The sequence below is a fragment of the Lacerta agilis genome, chromosome 7 (genome assembly GCF_009819535.1).
Source record: "Lacerta agilis isolate rLacAgi1 chromosome 7, rLacAgi1.pri, whole genome shotgun sequence".
NCBI classification, from domain to species: Eukaryota; Metazoa; Chordata; class Lepidosauria; order Squamata; family Lacertidae; genus Lacerta; species Lacerta agilis.
Window position 1 is genome coordinate 38076040 of NC_046318.1, and position 19995 is coordinate 38096034.

At 40.6% G+C, this 19995-nt stretch overlaps 1 protein-coding gene across 7 annotated transcripts in view; it reads left to right on the forward strand.

Moving 5' to 3' along the window:
- The window catches only part of SPIRE1 (spire type actin nucleation factor 1), an 89537-nt gene that overhangs the window by 14887 nt on the left and 54655 nt on the right, over positions 1 to 19995 (forward strand). For all 7 annotated transcript variants that reach the window (XM_033154855.1, XM_033154857.1, XM_033154859.1 and 4 more), the window contains exon 2: positions 758 to 792. In XM_033154855.1, the coding sequence (XP_033010746.1) occupies positions 758 to 792 (35 nt within the window). The remainder of the gene's footprint in view (positions 1 to 757; positions 793 to 19995) is intronic.

The following is a 19995-nucleotide window of genomic DNA, read 5'->3' on the forward strand; positions in this document are numbered from 1 at the left end:
CAGTGGATTAGAAGAAGAAAGTGCTTTACAGAAGCGTAAAATGATCAATTCACACAGGCCGTCTGAGAAGGGAAGAGTCCTGGGGACTCAGCTATACAGCTGCAAATAAAACGTTTTAAGTGTGTTTTAAGTGCAGTATACAATGAGATACTAGATTGCAATGTAGGAAACAAAATAGGAAATTCTTTCCAGTAGCACCTTAGAGACCAACTGAGTTTGTTCTTGGTATGAGCTTTCGTGTGCATGCACACTTCTTCAGATATCTGAAAGAATTATACTGGAAAGAATTTCCTATTTTGTTTCCTATTTTGTTTCGACTATGGCAGACCAACACGGCTACCCACCTGTAACTAGATTGCAATGGTGAGCCTTTTTATATGTGTGTAGATGTGTACGTTTTTTATATGTGTGTACATTCCACCCCAGTGCCATTTCCTCTGTTCCATGTAATACCTGTATGGAGTAAAAGGAATAGTATTCCCATTTCCCACCATCCCTGAAGATTTATCCTTTGCACAGAGTTCTCAGGAAGAAAGAAGCAACACAGCTTCTTCTCTTCCTAAGTACCTGTGAAAGGATCATCTTCTCTGGTCATCTGCAATATGCAGTGAATAGGGAAATGTAATAGTCCATGGATGGTGGGAGTTGTAGTCTACATGGGGAAAGAGAATGCATCAGTTTTTTACTAATCTTGTTTTTGGAATTGATTATTTATTTTTAAAAGGTGAAAAAAACTCTTTTTTGTTTTTAATTTCAGGTAAATCAGAACATTTACGCTGTCCAGAAACAGAGGTAAGAACTTGTAAACATGTTTGTTCTGTTTGATACACTAGTGCAGTGAATCCTAGGGCATTTATATATAGCTTTCGCAGGTATCCTAGTGCTAGCTATCTGCACTGATATGCTAAGAGAGAGCACTGCCACAGGGGAGAGAAATGTGTGCAGTCTGTCAGCTCACAACCGTCTGAATACAGAAGAAAGCTTCAAGCAGTGGAGCTTTCAAAATGCAAATGCTAAGCAGGGAAATGACTTCTTTTGGCTAGGCAGATGCTGCAATGGAGGGAAGAGCAAAAGGGTCAAGCAATCCACAATCAGAGCAGCCCTTCCTCTTTTTCAGCTTTTCCAACTTTACCAGCTTCTTGCTGTCCTTGACCAGCACCATCAACTGTCTCTGTGATGGTCTATGTGAAAGCCCCATGCAAGCAGCTTCACACTAGTGTTAGAAACTGAGATATGAAAGCTAGGAGCTAAATGGCAACTTAAACCTAGGTTATGGGCATAACAACAGAATGTCTAGGCGTGCTTTTTTATAACGAGAATACAAAGCTGAAAATGAATGAACTGCAGCTAAAATATTATGTTCATTTTTCACATGGTCTAGTCCTTCCCCTGCCCACCCTCCTAATATTCTTAAGAGGGTCTATTATCCAGTCTTCAAATTGTAGCTGGAAGTGGGGAACCAGAAAACGGTCCTCCTTTCCTTCCACTCTGCAGTTTTAATCTGACATTTTAGTAGTGCGCCCAGAGCTCAGAAATTGCTCACATTAATGAAATTCCATGTTGCAAAATGCGCTTAGAAAAATGGGACTTTCGAACACTGCTTCACACTGCTCCTTACACCCCCCAAAACTAAGGGTTCAATGAGCAGCATTTAAAAATTTTCTCCACTGCCCCTTAAAGCTCTGAAAGTCAGGTTTAATTCACACATGCTGATTTCACAACTCTGTCAGTTATTTTCTCATAGGAAAAACTTGAGCTTTTTAAAGAATATGAGGGCTGTGTTTGACCCATGTTTATTTCTTTTTAGCACTGAGAAAAATCTGTATGATTCTGCTTAGTGTCTTAACAGCTGTACCCAACCCTAGGGAAATTTCCCAGGAGCACTTCCATATTATTTGATACAGTTGTATCCTGCCCTTCCTCCATAGAGCTTAAAGTGGTATTTTAGCCTCAAAATACCCCTGGAAGAGAGGTTGGTTGAGTGATGGTAACTTGCTTCAGCAATGTAGTGAGTTTTGCAGTAATTTGGACATAGGAGTTGCACCACATTAAAAACCATTCTAGCCACTGTGTCATAATTGTCAGGTAATATAAAGTTTCTACAAAGAACAAGATCCAAGCTCTCTCTAGGCAGAGTTGTTTTGTAACTTTTGCCCTCACCTGTTGGTCAGCGTAAACTGGAAGTCTTGTGTGGCTGATCTGTATCTCTACCACCTTGCCTCAAGGGCTCTCTCACATGACAATGCTACTGTTGACTGAGTTCTCTCTTTTGGTGAAAAGGGTATTTGATAGTAATCAGTTTTCATTAGAAGCATTGATTTGGCTACTGAGTTTCTAGGATTTAGGGACTAGGGTAGTTATTGTTTCTGACCCATGCACTGGCTTTTGCATCTCAATGTCCCTGTGCTTGCTATGCTGCTGCTGAGATTTAACATGCAACTACCCCCTAGTTTTTGTCACTATTTTTAATACACTAGATACACTGAATTACCGGTACTAATAGTGGTGGGAAGATCTCTGTACTTTCTGGTGATAAAGATCAGCTGTGTTTTACCAGAGCTTGGAAAAGATAGAGAATCATTCATTGTGACCTTAAACCATACCATTCACTGCTGCAGCTCCTGTCATATGACATCATGCATAAAATTCAAGATAGTTCTTATTTAGAAACAAAAAGAATCTTACCATGTGAGTGGAATAGAAATACTTTTTCTTTTTCTTTTGAAATAGAAATAGCATGATGTGGAGAAAGTGGGTATAGATGTTTTTCTCCCTCTCTCATTAACGGTAGGACTCAGGGACATCGAATGAAACTGAGTCTTGGAAGATTCAGGATAGACAAAATAAGTGCTACTTCACACTACGGAATTAACAATGGAATTCTCTCCCACAAGATGTGGCTACCAACTTAGGTGGCTTTAGAAGATTAGATGAATTCATGAAAGATAAGGCTCTTGCCATGATAGGTATGTGCCAAGGACTGACTAGAAACTGAGGAGTGGTGGCTGGATTTGGGTGAGTGGGCACCAGGAGAAGGGGGGTTGGAGACTGACTTGGAGGAAAGGATCAGTGATCTGGGGGAGCTTGTGACAGCCAGGAAATGAGAGGCAGGAGAAGCTGTGGGATTGGAGAGTGAAGAACAGGTGCAGGAGGAGAGATAGGTCAGGCTGGTGTAAAGGGCTTCCACACCTCCTCCTCCTGCCCCCACCTCCTGCTCCACTGTCTCCCAGGACCAGAAGAGGATTGAAGCAGGAAGAGTTAAAGGTTGCACGCAGGTGGAGTCATTGTCTGCTTGCATGCAGTGTGGGGGTGGGGGGTGGGAGAGAAAACGACATAAATGGAGGTTGAGGGCAGGGCCTCTTTGTTGCAGCAACTGCCTCATCGGATGCACACCTGGAAGTAGCTGAGACATGTAGGCCTGATAGACATGCCTTTCGCTAACTTGTAAGTGTACTTTTGACAATAAAGTATTAGCTGTTTACTCAGGATGTCCATTTGTTTACCTGACAGCACTGTGACAGTATGTTGTAACTCCACTGTCAGAAGCAGTATGGCTCCGAACACGAGTTTCTGGGAATTGTGGGTTGTGCCCATGTTCTGTTTGCATGCTTCTCATAGGTGTTTGGTTGGCCACTGTGAGAACATTGTGCTGGACTAGGTGGGCCTTTGTCCTGATCCATCAAGGTTTTCTTATATCATGCTCAAAAGCAAAATAGGTATAGTCTGTCAATGACACCTGCAGCCAATGTTTTGAATAGTTATTTCAAATTACTATGTTATATTCTTCCTTCTGGCTTCTTCCTCTGTCTGTTATCACTCTGGACCACTCTTGACTTCTGTTAGCCTTTTCAGGACTTTGCCTGCCATTTTGTGGGCTTCAACTTCTGTCCCTTGCCCACTGTCTGTCCTGCACCTTTTTAAGATCAGAGCAATGCAGCTTAGTATTTGTGGATGGCGATTATTATTACTATTACTATTAATAATAAAAATATTGTAGGCTTAATAGATACAATTATTAATCGACACCTATGGTCTATACAATGTAATAATAAAATAGAACAATTCAGTTTTGAGATTTTTTTCTTGGAGTTTGCAAAAAATGCTTGGGTTTGCATTGAGTTCCTTATTTCAAGGAATACTTCACTGTTTAATAAGGAACAGGGGGTAAACCACCATGGAAGACAAAACAAAGTTTTAGGCCAGTAACATACATTTCACTGCGGGAGGCAGTAAAAGATAGGCGTGCCTGGCATGCTCTGTTCCATGGGGTCATGAAGAGTCAGACACGACTTAACGACTGAACAACAACAACAACAACAACAAACATACATTAAATTAAAGATTTGGTTTAATAAAATGGCAGTGTGCAATCCAAGTTTGCGTTCTTTTCTTCAGCATTTATAGCACAAACAATCTGCTTGGCCTTTGAAAATATGTAGTACAAAATGTGACAAATAACTGAGATAGCCCAGCCAAAGTACTTTCATGGTTCAGTTGGAAATGGAAGCTCTAGTACCCTCAAGGGCAAAGAGAACCTCCAGTCATTATTTCCATTTTCCAAAAATGTCTGAGAAGTCTTAATACAAAAGCTGTTTACAATTCAATATGACTAGGGTAGTATTTTTATCATCATATGCAGGACTGAAGCTAGTAAGTGGTAAAGTTTATAAAAGGTTATGTACATCATTATAGGCTAAAAATAGAAAATATATTGTGAACTACAGTGTAGGGTTTAAAAAGACTTGGATAAGAATTGTTCTGGGTCCCTAAATAATGGGTGTAGAAACCTATAATGTGCACTATTTGGGATAATACAATGTTGTGTATATTCCTGAACTTTGTGTTTAAAAAGTTGGTTGCAGCATAGTTTGGTAGGCACAATTTCAGAGACAATGATGAGAGCTGCAGTGGCAGCTGCAGAAGGTACAGTGATCAGCCACTCTTTCCCTCTGCCAGAGGCAGAATGCTGCTGAATACTAGTTGCTGGCAATCACAAATGAAGTGTGTGTCTGGTTGGTCATTGTGATAAAATACCGGTAATGCTGGACTAGATGGACCTTTGGCCTGAATTAGCAAGGGTCTTCTTACAGCTCAGTGGCCCATTTGTCCCTGAACCCACTTGACTTGACCTACTCCATGCTTATTAAATAACATATATTAAGTTCTCATGTAGTTAGATAAACAAACCCAAGTACGGAGTACTTATCTGTTCCATCAAGCATGGAAGTTTATAGAGAGAGGTGTACCCTTCAAAATAAAATCCTAAATTGAACAAGTTAATATATTTCCCCCCACCTGGGCTAAAGGACAATTATTTGCTTTAAAAGTTTGAATAATTGAAATTGAATATAAATCATAGGCATGATGAAAGTATATCCAATCCATTGCTTAAGAAGCAGGCATTCTATGATAGAAGTGGGAGTTGCTGACATTTAATTGTGCTTGTGTACTGACACAGTGGCACTGCGGTCTAAACCAGAGCCTAGGGCTTGCCGATCAGAAGGTCGGTGGTTCGAATCCCCACGATGGGGTGAGCTCCCATTGCTCGGTCCCTGCTCCTGCCAACCTAGCAGTTCAAAAGCACATCAAAGTGCAAATAGATAAATAGGTACCGCTCTAGCGGGAAGGTAAACAGCGTTTCCGTGCGCTGCTCTGGTTTGCCAGAAGTGGCTTAGTCATGCTGGCCACATGACCTGCGGACAAACGCCGGCTCCCTCAGCCAGTAAAGCAAGATGAGCGCCGCAACCCCAGAGTCGTCTGCGACTGGACTTAATGGTCAGTGGTCCCTTTACCTTTACCTTTACCTTACAGAGTAGATTACCAAATTTCATATTTAACCAGCTCTAGCGTCTCCACTATTTTTTATGTACAATCAGATGTACCGGTAACTTTTGCAAAGGTTCAGATTAAAAGAGGGAAAGCTTCCCAAGTTCAACATGTTTATTTGATACATGAACTTCCACAGTAACATGGTGAAAGACATTATGTTTATATGAAAGCATTTTGGAGATGAAGAAGCTTGAAGATGATTTGGGTGGGGATGGGGGCCGCATGGCAGAAGAGAGGAAGGGGAAGTTCCATTTGCTTGGGCAGAAATCCATTATACCGGCAGGCTGACACTATTAGAGGTGGCCCTATATATTGTATATGCGTTATTGTATTTCTTTTAGTTTTGTTTGGAAATGAAATAGTAAGGGTGTTGGGGAGGAGGGCATTCTTCCCGGTGTGGTTAGCTGAATGCTATTGGATTCATGTTGCAACCAGCCTAAAAGACATATGAGCTTGACAGATCAAAATCCTGAAGAACAGGTGTAGATCTCCTGAGATTGTATCTCATAGGCTAGTCATTGTGCATTAATTACAATTGGCTATTTGTACAGCAGACTTTTACTTCAGTGCTGCAGTTTTAGCTATGTCTGTGGTAGAGTGCTCTTTCTCTTTGTTTGCCAAAGCATTTCTGTATGGTGCAAATGCAGCTGATGTGTCAGAAGTATGCTTTATCTGAGATCTTAAAAAGTATGTCCTTTGTGACTGCAAATGCTATTTTAATTAGTTTTTGTAACTACTTATAATTAGCTGTGCCATGCATTGGATTTTTAAAATACTATTTTCATTCATCACTACTGAATTTTCAATTATAAGGAATAATTTTATTTGTTTGAAGTTTGATTCTATGTACAAATGACAATTGTTTATTTTATTTACTTAAAACTATGAGGCTGCTAATTTGTTTCTGAATAAAACACAGGTTTGTCCAGAAATCAAAGACTATGTTCTTTGCAGGCCACAAGCAAACATTCTGTTTTAGCAGACATTTTATGTAATTATTATTATTATTATTATTATTATTATTATTATTATTATTATTATTATTTTATTTGTACCCCACCCATCTGGCTGGGTCCCCCCAGCCACTCTGGGCGGCTTCCAACAAATATTAAATACATTGAAATGTCACAGATTAAAAACTTCCCTAAACAGGGCTGCCTTCAGGTATTTTCTGAATGTCAAGTAATTGCTTATCTCTTTGACCTCTGATGGGAGGGTGTTCCACAGGGCGGGTGCCACTACCGAGAAGGCCCTCTGCCTGGTTCCCTGCATCTTTGCTTCTCGCAGTGAGGGAACCACCAGAAGGCCCTCTGCGTTGGATCTCAGTGTCTGGGCTGAACAATGGGGGTGGAGACACTCCTTCAGGTATACAGGACCGAGGCCGTTTAGGGCTTTAAAGATCAGCACCAACACTTTGAATTGTGCTCGGAAACGTACTGGAAGCCAATGTAGATCTCTCAGGACCGGTGTTATGTGGTCCCGGCGGCCACTCCCAGTCACTAGTCTAGCTGCCGTATTCTGGATTAATTGCAGTTTCCGGGTCACCTTCAAAGGTAGCCCCACATAGAGCGCATTGCAGTAGTCCAAGCGGGAGATAACCAGAGCATGCACCACTCTGGCGAGACAGTCTGCGGGCAGGTAGGGTCTCAACCTGCGTACCAGATGGAGCTGGTAGACAGCCGCCCTGGATACAGAATTAATCTGTGCCTCCATGGACAGCTGTGAGTTCAAAATGAGTCCCAGGCTGTGCACCTGGTCCTTCAGGGGCACAGTTACCCCATTCAGGACCAGGGAGTCCTACACACCCACCCGCCTCCTGTCCCCCAAAAACAGTACTTCTGTCTTGTCAGGATTCAACCTCAATCTGTTAACCGCCATCCATCCTCCAACTGCCTCCAGGCACTCACACAGGACCTTCACCGCCTTCACTGGTTCTGATTTGAAAGAGAGGTAGAGCTGGGTATCATCCGCATACTGATGAACACCCAGCCCAAACCTCCTGATGATCTCTCCCAGCGGCTTCATATAGATATTAAAAAGCATGGGGGAGAGGACGGAACCCTGAGGCACCCCACAAGTGAGAGCTTAGGGGTCTGAACACTCATTCCCCACCACCACTTTCTGAACATGGCCCAGGAGGAAGGAGCGGAACCACTGTATAACAGTGCCCCCAGCTCCCAACCCCTCTAGCCGGTCCAGAAGGATGTTATGGTCAATGGTGTCAAAGGCCGCTGAGAGATGCAGAAGAACTAGGAAACAGCTCTCACCTTTGTCCCTAGCCCGCCAGAGATCATCAACCAGCGCGACCAAGGCAGTTTCAGTCCCAGGATGAGGCCTAAATCCCGATTGAAAGGGATCCAAATAGTCTGCTTCTTCCAGGCATGCCTGGAGTTGTTCAGCAACCACCCGCTCAATCACCTTGCCCAAGAATGGTAGATTTGAAACTGGGCGATAGTTGGCCATATAGCCGGGTCTAAAGATGTTTTTTTAAAAAGCGGTTTACTGACTGCCTCTTTCAGTGGGTCTGGGAAGACTCCCTCACAGTGGGAAGCATTCACCACCCTGCGGAGCCCATCGCCCAGCCCCTCCCGGCTAGCTTTTATAAGCCAGGATGAGCAAGGAACAAGGAGACAGGTGGTTGGTTTCACTCGTCCAAGCAGCCTGTCCACATCCTCGGAGGTAACAGATTGGAATTGATCCCACACAACTGGACTAGACAGGACTCTAGCACTCTCCCACCCTGGCCCTGCTCCCATGGTGGAGTCTACCTCTTCCTGAATCTGAGCGACTTTATCTGCGAAAAACTTTGCAAAATCATTGCAGGAGATCATGTGGCCCGTACTGGGCCCTGATGGAGCAGGTGGTTCTGCTAAATTGTGAACCACCTGAAAAAGTCTCCTGCTGCTTTTTTCTGCAGATGCAATAGAGGCGGTGAAGAAAGTTTTCTTAGCTGTCACTACCACCACGTGGTAGGCTCGACATTGAGCTCTAACCTGTGTCCGGTCAGATTCAGAATGACTTATCCGCCACTGGCGCTCTTGCCGTCTCAACGATTGTTTCATCACCCTCAGCTCCGGGGAAAACCACAGGGCTGTCCGGGCTCCATGCAATCGGAGAGGGCGCTTCGGAGCCAAACAGTCAATAGCCCTGGTTAACTCCACATTCCCGCAGGTCACCAGGGAATCAGCTGAAAGGCCATCAACATGGGATAAAGCATCCCCTACCATTCTCCGGAAACCATTTGGATCCATTAAATGGCGGGGGTGGACCATCCGAATCGGGTCCCCCTCCCTGCAGAGGCGAAGGTTCACAGAGAAGTTCAGTTGCACCAGAAAGTGATCTGACCATGGCACTTCTTTAGTTTCGCTTTTTTTAAAATGTCAGATCACCAACATCCATAGAGGTGAATACCAGGTCTAAGGCATGTCCTCAGCTATGAGTTGGACCAGACTTATTCAGGGACAGCCCCATGGAGGCCATGCTTTCCACAAAGTCCCGAGTGGCCCATTGTAAGGTCGCATAAGTTTTCTTTTTGTATGATTAATTTTTATTGTTTTATCCACTGTATACTTTTTGAAATCTTATTGTATGTGGCTTAGAAACTTTGTTGATTCAGTGATATATAAATAGCTGAAATAAATAATAAATAAGGCGTTCAGGTATATTATAATCTTCATGCCTAGACTGACAAAGAGCTGACAGTTTCAAGTGAATTGTTCAAGCTGACTGTTTCAAGTGAATTGTTCAAACATTTAACACCAGTGATTGAGAAATGGTATTTTCTTGTGAAAAAGGCATGGGGACTTGTTTTCTCTAACCATCTAATATCCAATTGCAAGGGCTGCAAAGGCAATAGAGCGTATTATCTAGTGCATCCTTCCATTATTCTTCAATTTAATTAGGGCAGTCAGCTGCTTATCTTTAGCAATCATGAAGTGTTGCACTTTCAGCTTCATCCTGCAAGGAGATTATTCATCCATCTGACTTGTTAGGCACCCATTCATCCTGTTTACTAGGCACCCATTCATCCTTATGCCTCCAGTGACTTCTTTGCTTATTATTCAGATACTATCATTCCTCGGGATGTTGGGGATAAAGTGAAAGACTGGATTAATGCTGGGAACAGACAACTGCTGTTTAAAATCCATGATTATACTGTTAAAATAGAATTGATGGCTACTCTGATCAGGTTTTTTTCCATGACCTTGAATACCCTTCGGCTGGCCATCCATTCAAGCTGTAAGGGTGAAAGTTTACATCTCACTAAACATCCTACAACTAATATTTAATAGTCAAAACTGTTTCACAGAAAATTCAAATCTTATATGGAATTCTTATGATGTGTTTCATTAAAAACTCACACAAAACCATGGGTGTTATTTTGTTTGAAATGCTGTATATATAAAGCTTCCTTTATATTTTTTTTACTTGCAATAGTTCACTTGCACAACATAAGTAATTCTTTTAGGGCCTTTTCAGATGTGAGAAAGTTGTTCACTTTATGCACTTAGTACAGATCCAGCACCAGTAAGCTGCAAAGTAACCTATATGGGGAATAGCAATGGTGATATAATGCTTTCTTCCAAGAGACTGAGAACATGACATTACATCACATTCATAATATAGTAATAATTTATAATATAATCATAAGCTTCAAAATAGTTGTTGTGGCTTTGGATGCCATTCATGATGTGACAGAAATAAAATATTCTGTTCTAAAAATTTTTCAAGATTCAGGGTCATTGCATATGTTCTTGGATATAGCTGACGCTGTGAACTTTTCTAATGTTTACATTGTTAGGACACATTTCAATTTTAATTAGCTTTTTACATCGCTAACATATTTTAGGAAAAACAAACTCCCACTAGATTTTTAACATTGTTGTAGTGGGGAAAGTTTCTGGAAATTATCCAGCTCTTATGCAATACTTAGCAACTATGAGATTTATGCAGTGGCCTGATACTAGAAATGCTGTGTCGCATCCTATCCAGTTACAGTGAATATTATAACAGTGTATTAAGTATCCAGTCACTAATGTAAAATTGATAATACAAAACATACCCTTAGTAGTTGAATGTTTAGTATTGTAGTGGTAAAATTAATTGTTAATGTTGTTTGTAAGCAACAATGTGTTGGCTATGATTGCACAAACCAAAAAATAATAATCTGGTTCTCTGAATTATCTGAAATTACAACTTGATCCCCTACTTGATTTAGAACAGTTAAGTAATATAACATCATGTCATAGTATTAAGCAGATTCCCTAGCAGCATTAAGGATTTCCAGGGTTTTTTTACCAGCACAGGACGAAATCCTCATTCAGTTAAATTATGTAATGTATTATAAATACAGTTTTATTAATGAATGCCATACAGATGATAGAAGCTGCTTGGGACAGCCTTTTTTAATGAAAATTTGTAGAACACATTTTGCTTTCTATTTTGAACATTATTACATAGGACGAATCATCTATAGCTAGTGTTCACTACTACAGTGGCCAGGACCTCAATGCTACAGTGCTCTCCCTACTTGTAATTCCCAGCATCTGCTTCAGCAAGACTTGTACTTCTGCATGCTTGGTAGTTCTGTATCTAGCAATACTTTCAGCCAGTTCGCCCAGAACAGCCTGTAATTTCAATGATCTCCCCTGGATATCTTTTTGAAAGTTTATGTTATATTGGCCTTCTCAGTCCTCTGGTATGGAGGCTAATCTTAAAGACAAATTACATAATTTTGTTAGAAGAACAGCAATTTCACATTTGAGTTCTTTAAATACTCTCAGGTGGATGCTATCCGGACCGTATGATTTGTCTGTTTTTATTTTGTTAGTAAGACCTAAAATTGCATCTTTTGTCGCCACTATTTGCCTTTTTTCCTGTGAAAGTTAGTTTAGGCGCTGGGAGCTGCCCTATATATTCTGCTGTGAAGACTGCATCTTCATTCAGCTTCTTTGCCATCTCTTTTCCTCTGCCTCACTTGTCATCCAAAGATCCTACCACATCCCTGCTGGACTCCCTAAAATTTTATAGTTTAACTGTGTGCTCCTTAAATTGTTTTTCTAGCACCCCCTATTGTCTGATTGAACTTGTTTGCCAGCATTTGTGTTACTTTTTTTCTCCTTGTTTGAACAATACTTCCATTTTCTAAAGGGAACCTTCTTGTCCTTAATAGCTTCTTTGACTCTGCTCATTAACTAACACACAGGCAGCTTCTTGACTCAGGTGGTACCTTTTCTGATCTGTGGTTTACATTCTAGCCAAGCTTCTAATATTATGGTTTTAAACAACTTCCAAGCATTTTGGAGAGATTTGATCCTCTGAACTCTGCCTTTCAACTTCCTTTTTACTAATCCCCTCAATTTGGGGAAGTTTCCTCTTTTGAAGTGAAATGAGACTGTTGGATATTCTTGGCAATTGACCATGTACATATAGGTATATTAAAATTGATAGTACTATGGTCACTGTCTTCAATCAGTACAGCAACTGACATCTCTCTCCTTAAGGAACATGCTTCATGCTACTACTTCTGCCAGGAGGTTTACTAGCCCCACCTTAAATCTCTTTATATTTGTTTTAAAATACAGTATTGTGCTTGTTGCCTTATTTATTTCTTTTACACTGCCTCTCACTGTAGTTGTGCAGGGAGGTATTCTTAATTCTATTCATACTCAACAAAGGGATGTCTCTTATCCTAGTTGGCTAACTAAAAAAAGGAAGGGGAAATCTGTTCTAGAAAGACAAAATAAATTTTATTTTAAGCTTATCATTTATTTACTATTTCAGAGCCATTACTAGATTTCAGTCAAAGTCATCCCCAAAATGGAAGTAATGGAGTGTTGTGTGTTCATCTGTAAATTCAGGGTAATTCTAGCTTCAGTGAATGCAGATATTCTATGGAATGTTTTGTCATAGCTTTTTGCAGAATACAGCTAAGCATACTGACTAGTATTTTATGTGAATGTCCGTAATTGGCCAATCATATAGAGGAGCAATTCTCAAGTGAATATGTCCAGCAGGTGGATTATTGGACATTACAATGTTATCTTGATTTCAAAACAAAATAAAATAAAAAATTCCTTCCAGTAGCACCTTAGAGACCCATTTTTTATTTTATTTTGTTTTGACTATGGCAGACCAACACGGCTACCTACCTGTATCTTGATTTCAGTTCAACCTTAGCAATAACCTATTTTTGTAAAATAGAAATTCTGAGCTGTCCAACAAAATTGTTAAGAAGGTGAGTGATATATTGATAAAATGATGTGGCCTGATATATTAGGCATTCAGTGAGTTGGTGCATAGAGACAAACATTTCTCAAGAATAGAAGCAGAGAACAGAAAGCAAGAAAAGCAGCCATTTTGAGGAGTACACACAGTGTTAAATATAATTTCCCCACATCTTTTACAGAGCTTGTACTAGGACCACATTACAGGAGCAATAAGTTGGAAGTAGAGCATCTGTTTTATATTCACAAGTTTTAGACTTAATCCTAGCACTGCTAGTTAACAGATCTCTGGTAGCTAGGTTGAGAAAGACCTCTGCCTGAGAACTAAAAATTGTGAAGTCGTACTACTGGGTTATTCTGCAGTCACTTTTAGACAGCCATAGTGGAAGACAGCTCCTTATCATCTTAGAAAATAATTCACACAGAAGGATTAGTGAAATGAAACAAAAAAAAAACCTGTTCTGTGTTCTATAATTCAGGAGCTGGAATTATTCATTGATATTTAAAATATCAAAAGAGTTGAGGCCCCAGAGGCAGCTTAGTTAATTGACTTGTTTTGACATCCTTTGGTGCTTTCATATTAATTGATGTTTCTTTTTTAAGAAATTTGTTTTTTATAGTCCTTACTATTTATACGACATTCAATGAAAGCTGCCTCTGTTCTATCTAGTGCCCAGTTCTGCTGTTCTTTATATGACTTTTGTGTGTGTATAGGTTTCTCTGCTTAAGGGCTGCTACTTTTTATGATCTCTCATTGTACCATTTTTTAAATAACAAAATGTTTACATTTTATTTTAAGTAAAAGGATTAGCTCTTTCTGCTCGCACACCATAAAGGAGATTAAGTAGAGTTGTAAAGGAAGTTGTGAGGAGAAATTTGGATGCAATGTAAGTCTGCTAGTTAGGTGTAACTGTTCAACAAATACCTGCTGTGCATACCAGAAGCTGTGTGCCTTCCGCTTGGTATTCCCACTTGCTTTCTCATTCCTGTATCACCTCCTCACTTTCCCAAGTAGACAGATCCTGGTTTTTAAACTATTTTTTAGACTTAAAATTGCTTGTTGTTCTGCAGAACAAGGAACAAATTTATGTTCTGCCTTACCACTGAATAAGATCTTATCCCATCACTTGTGGATTTTTAGGAAACACTGAAATGGTATATTTGCAACTACATATCTACTAATCTGCTTTTAAAAACTGTAAATGATGTATTTCCTGGAGACAAGATTATGCCAGTGTCCACATTCTTCATTGCCTGATAAAGGATAAAGACACACTAGTTTATGAATAATGTGACTCTGTGCATTTGAGTATAAATAGCACTGGTAGCATCACTACTTTTTTGTGATCCAGTACAGATAGATTTCTGTGCCTGTCAACAATCTGAATATCCTTGTTTGGTTGTACCACAGCTTGTTGCATTTGCTCAGCTCATCCATGATATGATGACTGATATGTCAGCTCATTGCACTCAGTTTGGACTAACTCACAGTAATACTAGGAATTATAATCACTACAGACATACCTTAAAAGGGGGTGCAATATATGTTTATCTCCCAAAATGTTTGCTTTCTGTAGTAGTTAGTGTTAGCATATGTTGCACAGACACAGAAAAAAAGTCAATGAACTTTGCACTAGATGAAACACTCTTAGTTGTCTGACTGCATTATTTTCTATTTGCTAGCATTTATGAGAAATTGTAGGGACCCAGGTGGCGCTGTGGGTTAAACCACAGAGTCTAGGGCTAGCTGATCAGAAGGTCGGCGGTTCGAATCCCTGCCACGGGGTGAGCTCCCGTTGCTCGGTCCCAGCTCCTGCCCACCTAGCAGTTCGAAAGCACATCAAAGTGCAAGTAGATAAATAGGGACCGCTCCGGCGGGAAGGTAAACGGTGTTTCCGTGCGCTGCTCTGGTTCACCAGAAGCGGCTTTGTCATGCTGGCCACATGACCCGGAAGCTGTCTGCGGACAAACGCCGGCTCCCTCGGCCTATAGAGCGAGATGAGCGCCGCAACCCCAGAGTCGGACACGACTGGACCTGATGGTCAGGGGTCCCTTTACCTTTACTTTATGAGAAATTGTAATGAGAACATGTACAGTAATCTACAGACTTTTTGCCCTGAATATTCTCTGAGCTTTAATTACACAGGTTAACTTTCGTTTGAACTCTTGGCTTAATATTCATCATTAAATAGGTAGTAAGCATTAAACAGGCAATAAACCAAGAAAGTAATGCACTTTAAATATTTTCTTGACTCCTCCTTTCTAATAAAACTTGTTTCTTGATTTACTGAGGGAGTTCACATGATTACTTTCCAAACAGAAAGATTAACAGTCCTTCAGCCAAAGAGTTTAAACAAAGATTAATTCCCCCTGTGCATACTGTTCTCAAGGATGTTGAAGAAAAGTGATGTGACAACAAAGAGAATGTCTGTGCTACTGGAATTGCTGTTTTGATTATTTTGGCTTTGGAATAAACTAAATGTATTTATTTTATTTATTTATTAAATTTCTATACCGCCCTTCATCCAAAGATCACAGGGCAGTTTACAATATAGAAATACAAAAATACATACCATAGTAACAAACAAAATCAATGCTCCCCCCAAACACATAAACAGTTTTAAAAGGCCATAGATTGTTTAATTAGCCCAAGGTATGGGATAAGAAGAATGTTTTTGCCTGGTACCTAACAGTATGTAACAAAGGTGTCAGGTGAGCCTCCCCAGGGAGAACATTCCACAAATGGAGAGCCAGTGCAGAAAAGGCCCATTCTCATTTTGCAACCCTCTGGACCCCTCATGGAGAAGGCACATGAAGAAGGGGCTCAAATGATGATTGCAGGGTATGGTTCCGTTCATATGGGGAGAGGTAAATTGTTATCTCAGTGATTCATTAAATAAGTCTTTTAATATAGAACTGTAGAGTTGGAAGGAACCCCAAGGGTTATCTGGACCAACCCCCTGCATTACAGGAATCTCAATGCAGTCCCCCATCCAGAGGCGTAGGAAGGTCAGGTGGTACCCGGTGCGGAAAATTTCTTGTCACCCCCAATTGATTCCCCTCCCCCACCGCAAAAATGGTTTTAGGTTATTTCATATTTTCTTACAAAGGAATAATAACAAGTAATAATTAAAAAAAACTTTTATTTATATCCTGCCTCCCCAGCCAAAGTCGGGCTCAGGGTGGCTAACATCAGATACATAACATTGGTATAAAATCAAACAATAATTAAATTACCTCCTAAAAACATCTCAAAATCAAATTAAAGTCTAATTAGATGGCTTTCCACAGGGTTAGGGTTGGGAACAGTAAGTGTTCCACTGAACTGAAATTTCAGCCTTCACGACATAGGAAAACAGTCAAGTAAACAGCTATTTTGGTGGAGGAGGGTCAAGATATTAACCGATATGCATGAAATTTCATATATAGCTTTATAATCCCCACTGTAGTAAGATAAGACCTTTGGAGCAGGCATTTTTTAAAAAGTTTTTTTATGAACCGTCCTAGTAGGGCAGTAATTGTTCCTTGATAATTAGTCACCCCCTCCATTATGGAACCTGGGGCGGTCCGCCCCCTATGCCCCCCCTTGCTACGCCCCTGCCCCCATCCAATTTGAAACTGTACCGGCTTGGCTTAGCTTTGCAAATGTGCTAGCAGTTTTATTGCTGCACCACTGCATAGTAATGTCATAGACATTCGAAATGATATTGTAATCCTATGCATATCTGCTCTACTTCTAAATAGACATATATAGGATTACATTGTCAATTAGCCCCATTGAATTCAGTGGGACTAACTCTCAAGTAAGTGTACATAGGACCACTACCTGAAAAATCTGACTCCTTAGATGGTGTGACTTGTTTCTCTGTAGTGTTTTATCACACACCTGTGAATGCATGAAAACACTCCTAAATGGAAGTTAATTCTGTTATTAAACAACAATTCATCAGTAGGGATGCTGTGTTAAATTATCGACGTTAGGACAATACCCTTATTAGGCCATCCTAAACACCACAAAATAATGTGCAACCTTTCAAGTTCTCCAGTACTTTTCATTAGACCAGATGAATAATAGACCATTAGTGGGTGGAGGAATAAAAGTTATTTTTGTTGATGTTGAAGCCTTGGAAACTATACCGGGTCACAGTCTTAAAATGAAATTGGGGAGGAGTTAGCAAACAATCAAATGAGACTATTTAGGTGTTACACAGGTATCTGGTTGCCTCAAGGTCTGCTGCAAACAAAAAGCATAAAAATTACCCTTATAAAATGTTTTATTACAATAAGATGTTTAGTTGTAGTGTGCTAATTGATAGGAGAAAAAACAGAAATGCAATTATTATTTATACAAATGAAAACCTTAAAAAATCTGTAGAAATCTGAGGGTGGAGGAACTAATCTTACCATTTGTAGAATTACACTGATGGCACACTGAGGAGAGACTTTAGGAAAACATTATTCCTTCCTTTGCTGTGACTTCAGGGCCAGTCATAGGGACATTTCAGTTAGGATGAATCTTCAGGCAGCAGTATCTAATTTGATTTTCTTAAACTCTTGTCCTATCCATTCACAAAAAAAAAACATTTTAATCAGTATAGGTTAGAACAGTGTTTTTCAACCTTTTTTGGGCAAAGGCACACTTGTTTCATGAAAAAAATCACGAGGCACACCACCATTAGAAAATGTTAAAAAAAATTAACTCTGTGCCTATATTGACTATATATAAAGTAATTTTTCAATTTTTCCCACGGCACACCAGGCAACATCTCGCGGCACACTAGTGTGCCGCGGAACAGTGGTTGAAAAACACTGGGTTAGAATATTTCACACAGAAATTAACCATGGAGAAAGGGTATTTCTTAATTCTGAAGCTAATGTGGAAGCAGAAGATGAGAAATATGAGATTAGAAAAATGCTAACAGAAAATGTTTCCCTTTCTCTGTTGCAGTTATGCTGTAGGGCTCTTTACTTCTGCAGCATATTTGTGGAAGCAGGAAGCAGAATTCCCCTTCCGCCCTTAGAAAAGGGGGGGTTGCAGTTAGCACGAGCCCTCCACGTGCACAGGGGATGCCTGCATCCCCCGGCACAATTGGGTGAGCTCTGGGCGCGGTGCCCTAGCCGACTGGCCAACTGGCACGGCCGGCTTGGGCGTGCCCACTGCGTTTAAGTGGGTACGCAGCCAGAGCTCGCCTCTGTTCCTGGGCTCCCGGCTGTGTGGCATAAAAACAGCCTTTTTAATGTTTATAAGTACAGCTATGCCTTGGAGCTTTGTCACTTTAATTATGAACATGGACAAGCTCAGGAAGAGAGCAAGTACATAGACAATGCCCTATTATGTGTAATAAGTGTGGGAGAACGGCATGCATTATAAACATTAACACGTGTTTCAAAATGACTGAAAAATAAAAATAGTTTCTAAAAGTTCATTTTAGAAAACATATACTGTCTGTGATATGACTGGCAATCACATAATGCATCAGCTATAGGGTGGCATTCTTTGCACTAGTGGCAAGAAAAATAAGGGCAACCTTTCTGGATAGTGCAAGTGCCAAACCCCAGGGATGCTGACCAGAAGGAATGTTTTTAAATTTGGGGCACTGTAGAATTTGTCCTGGTCTGATGCATGAAATGTCTTTTGTTTTATAGTTGTGTGATTTGTGCTCATGCTGTATTGTGATGGCCATTGGCTATAAACAATAAAATTTACTGGAAGAGACTGACAAAAAGTAAAAGTTCTCAGGAGAATTAAAACACCAATATTTCTCATATTATTCTTCTAAAAATCATTCATTTAGTCCATGACCTTTATTAAACCAAACAGAAAAATGTGCCAACTAGATGTTTCCAGACCAAGCCTGCCATTAAGCATGTCAATTGTAGCAAAAGAAGGTGTGGTTTGGGGCACGTCCATCCCTCAGATGGAAGAATGCAACTGAAGCAGAGAGAGTGAAATATCTGTGCCAGCTGTCCATAAAATAGTGGTTACAGAGGATTCAAGCACAATCTCTCTTCTTGGCTTGAACAGAGGGGCTGCAATGGCAAATGTTCAGCACCTGCAATGATTTTGTTTCAACCTTAATGCCATTGCAGGTGCTTATCTTGGTCTCAGGAGAGGTTCCTAGGAAACCATGTTCATAGCTGAGATCAAGTTGCTCAAGACAGGAACACGTGGGCTTGTTCACCCCTTCAGCCCATGATGTCATTTCCTATTATGGGAGGAAGACTGGACTTGGAAGATGTTCAACTGAGAGTACATGTCTTCCAAATCCAATTCATCACAACCCCATCACTTTCAGATCCTAGCTGGAGAACAGAAAGTTAGAGCACTCATGTTCTTCTTTCGGCTAATTATTGCTAAAAGCTTGCTTCTGCATGCTACTTTCTACTACCCATGTTTGTTTCCTGATCACCCCTTAATCCTGTAGGTTTGGGGCAGTGTGCTTTTGTAAGTGAGTCTGGAATTCTAATAATAATGGTAATAAACAGTGGTTTTTTAATGTATGCCTCTAGGTGTCCCCACTTGGCTGTAGGGACCTTTCCCCTCTTCCGTTTGGGGTGCACAGGTTCAGGGTCAGCCCAATACATTTTGGCACCTGAGGCGAACCACAAAATGGTGCCCCCCTTCCTACCAGAGTGGAAGGGGTGAGTGAACATCTACATCAGGAACAAGGGGAAGAATAAAGCTCTAGATTGGGATCTGGTGCCCCTGTGGATCCTGCCACCTGAGGCAATCACCACACTTTGCCTCATGAGTGGACTGGCCCTGCACAGGGGAAATCCCATAGAAAGAGTGGCTGCTGCTGAAATGGCACAAAGGCATTTTACAAGACTTTTACTGTTGCTCCAGTAAAAGTCACACTACATTTTAATATTAAAGTATGCAGCACCACCCTGTTAGCTGAACATGCTATATTAAAAAATGTAACCATTTGTTTTCTGT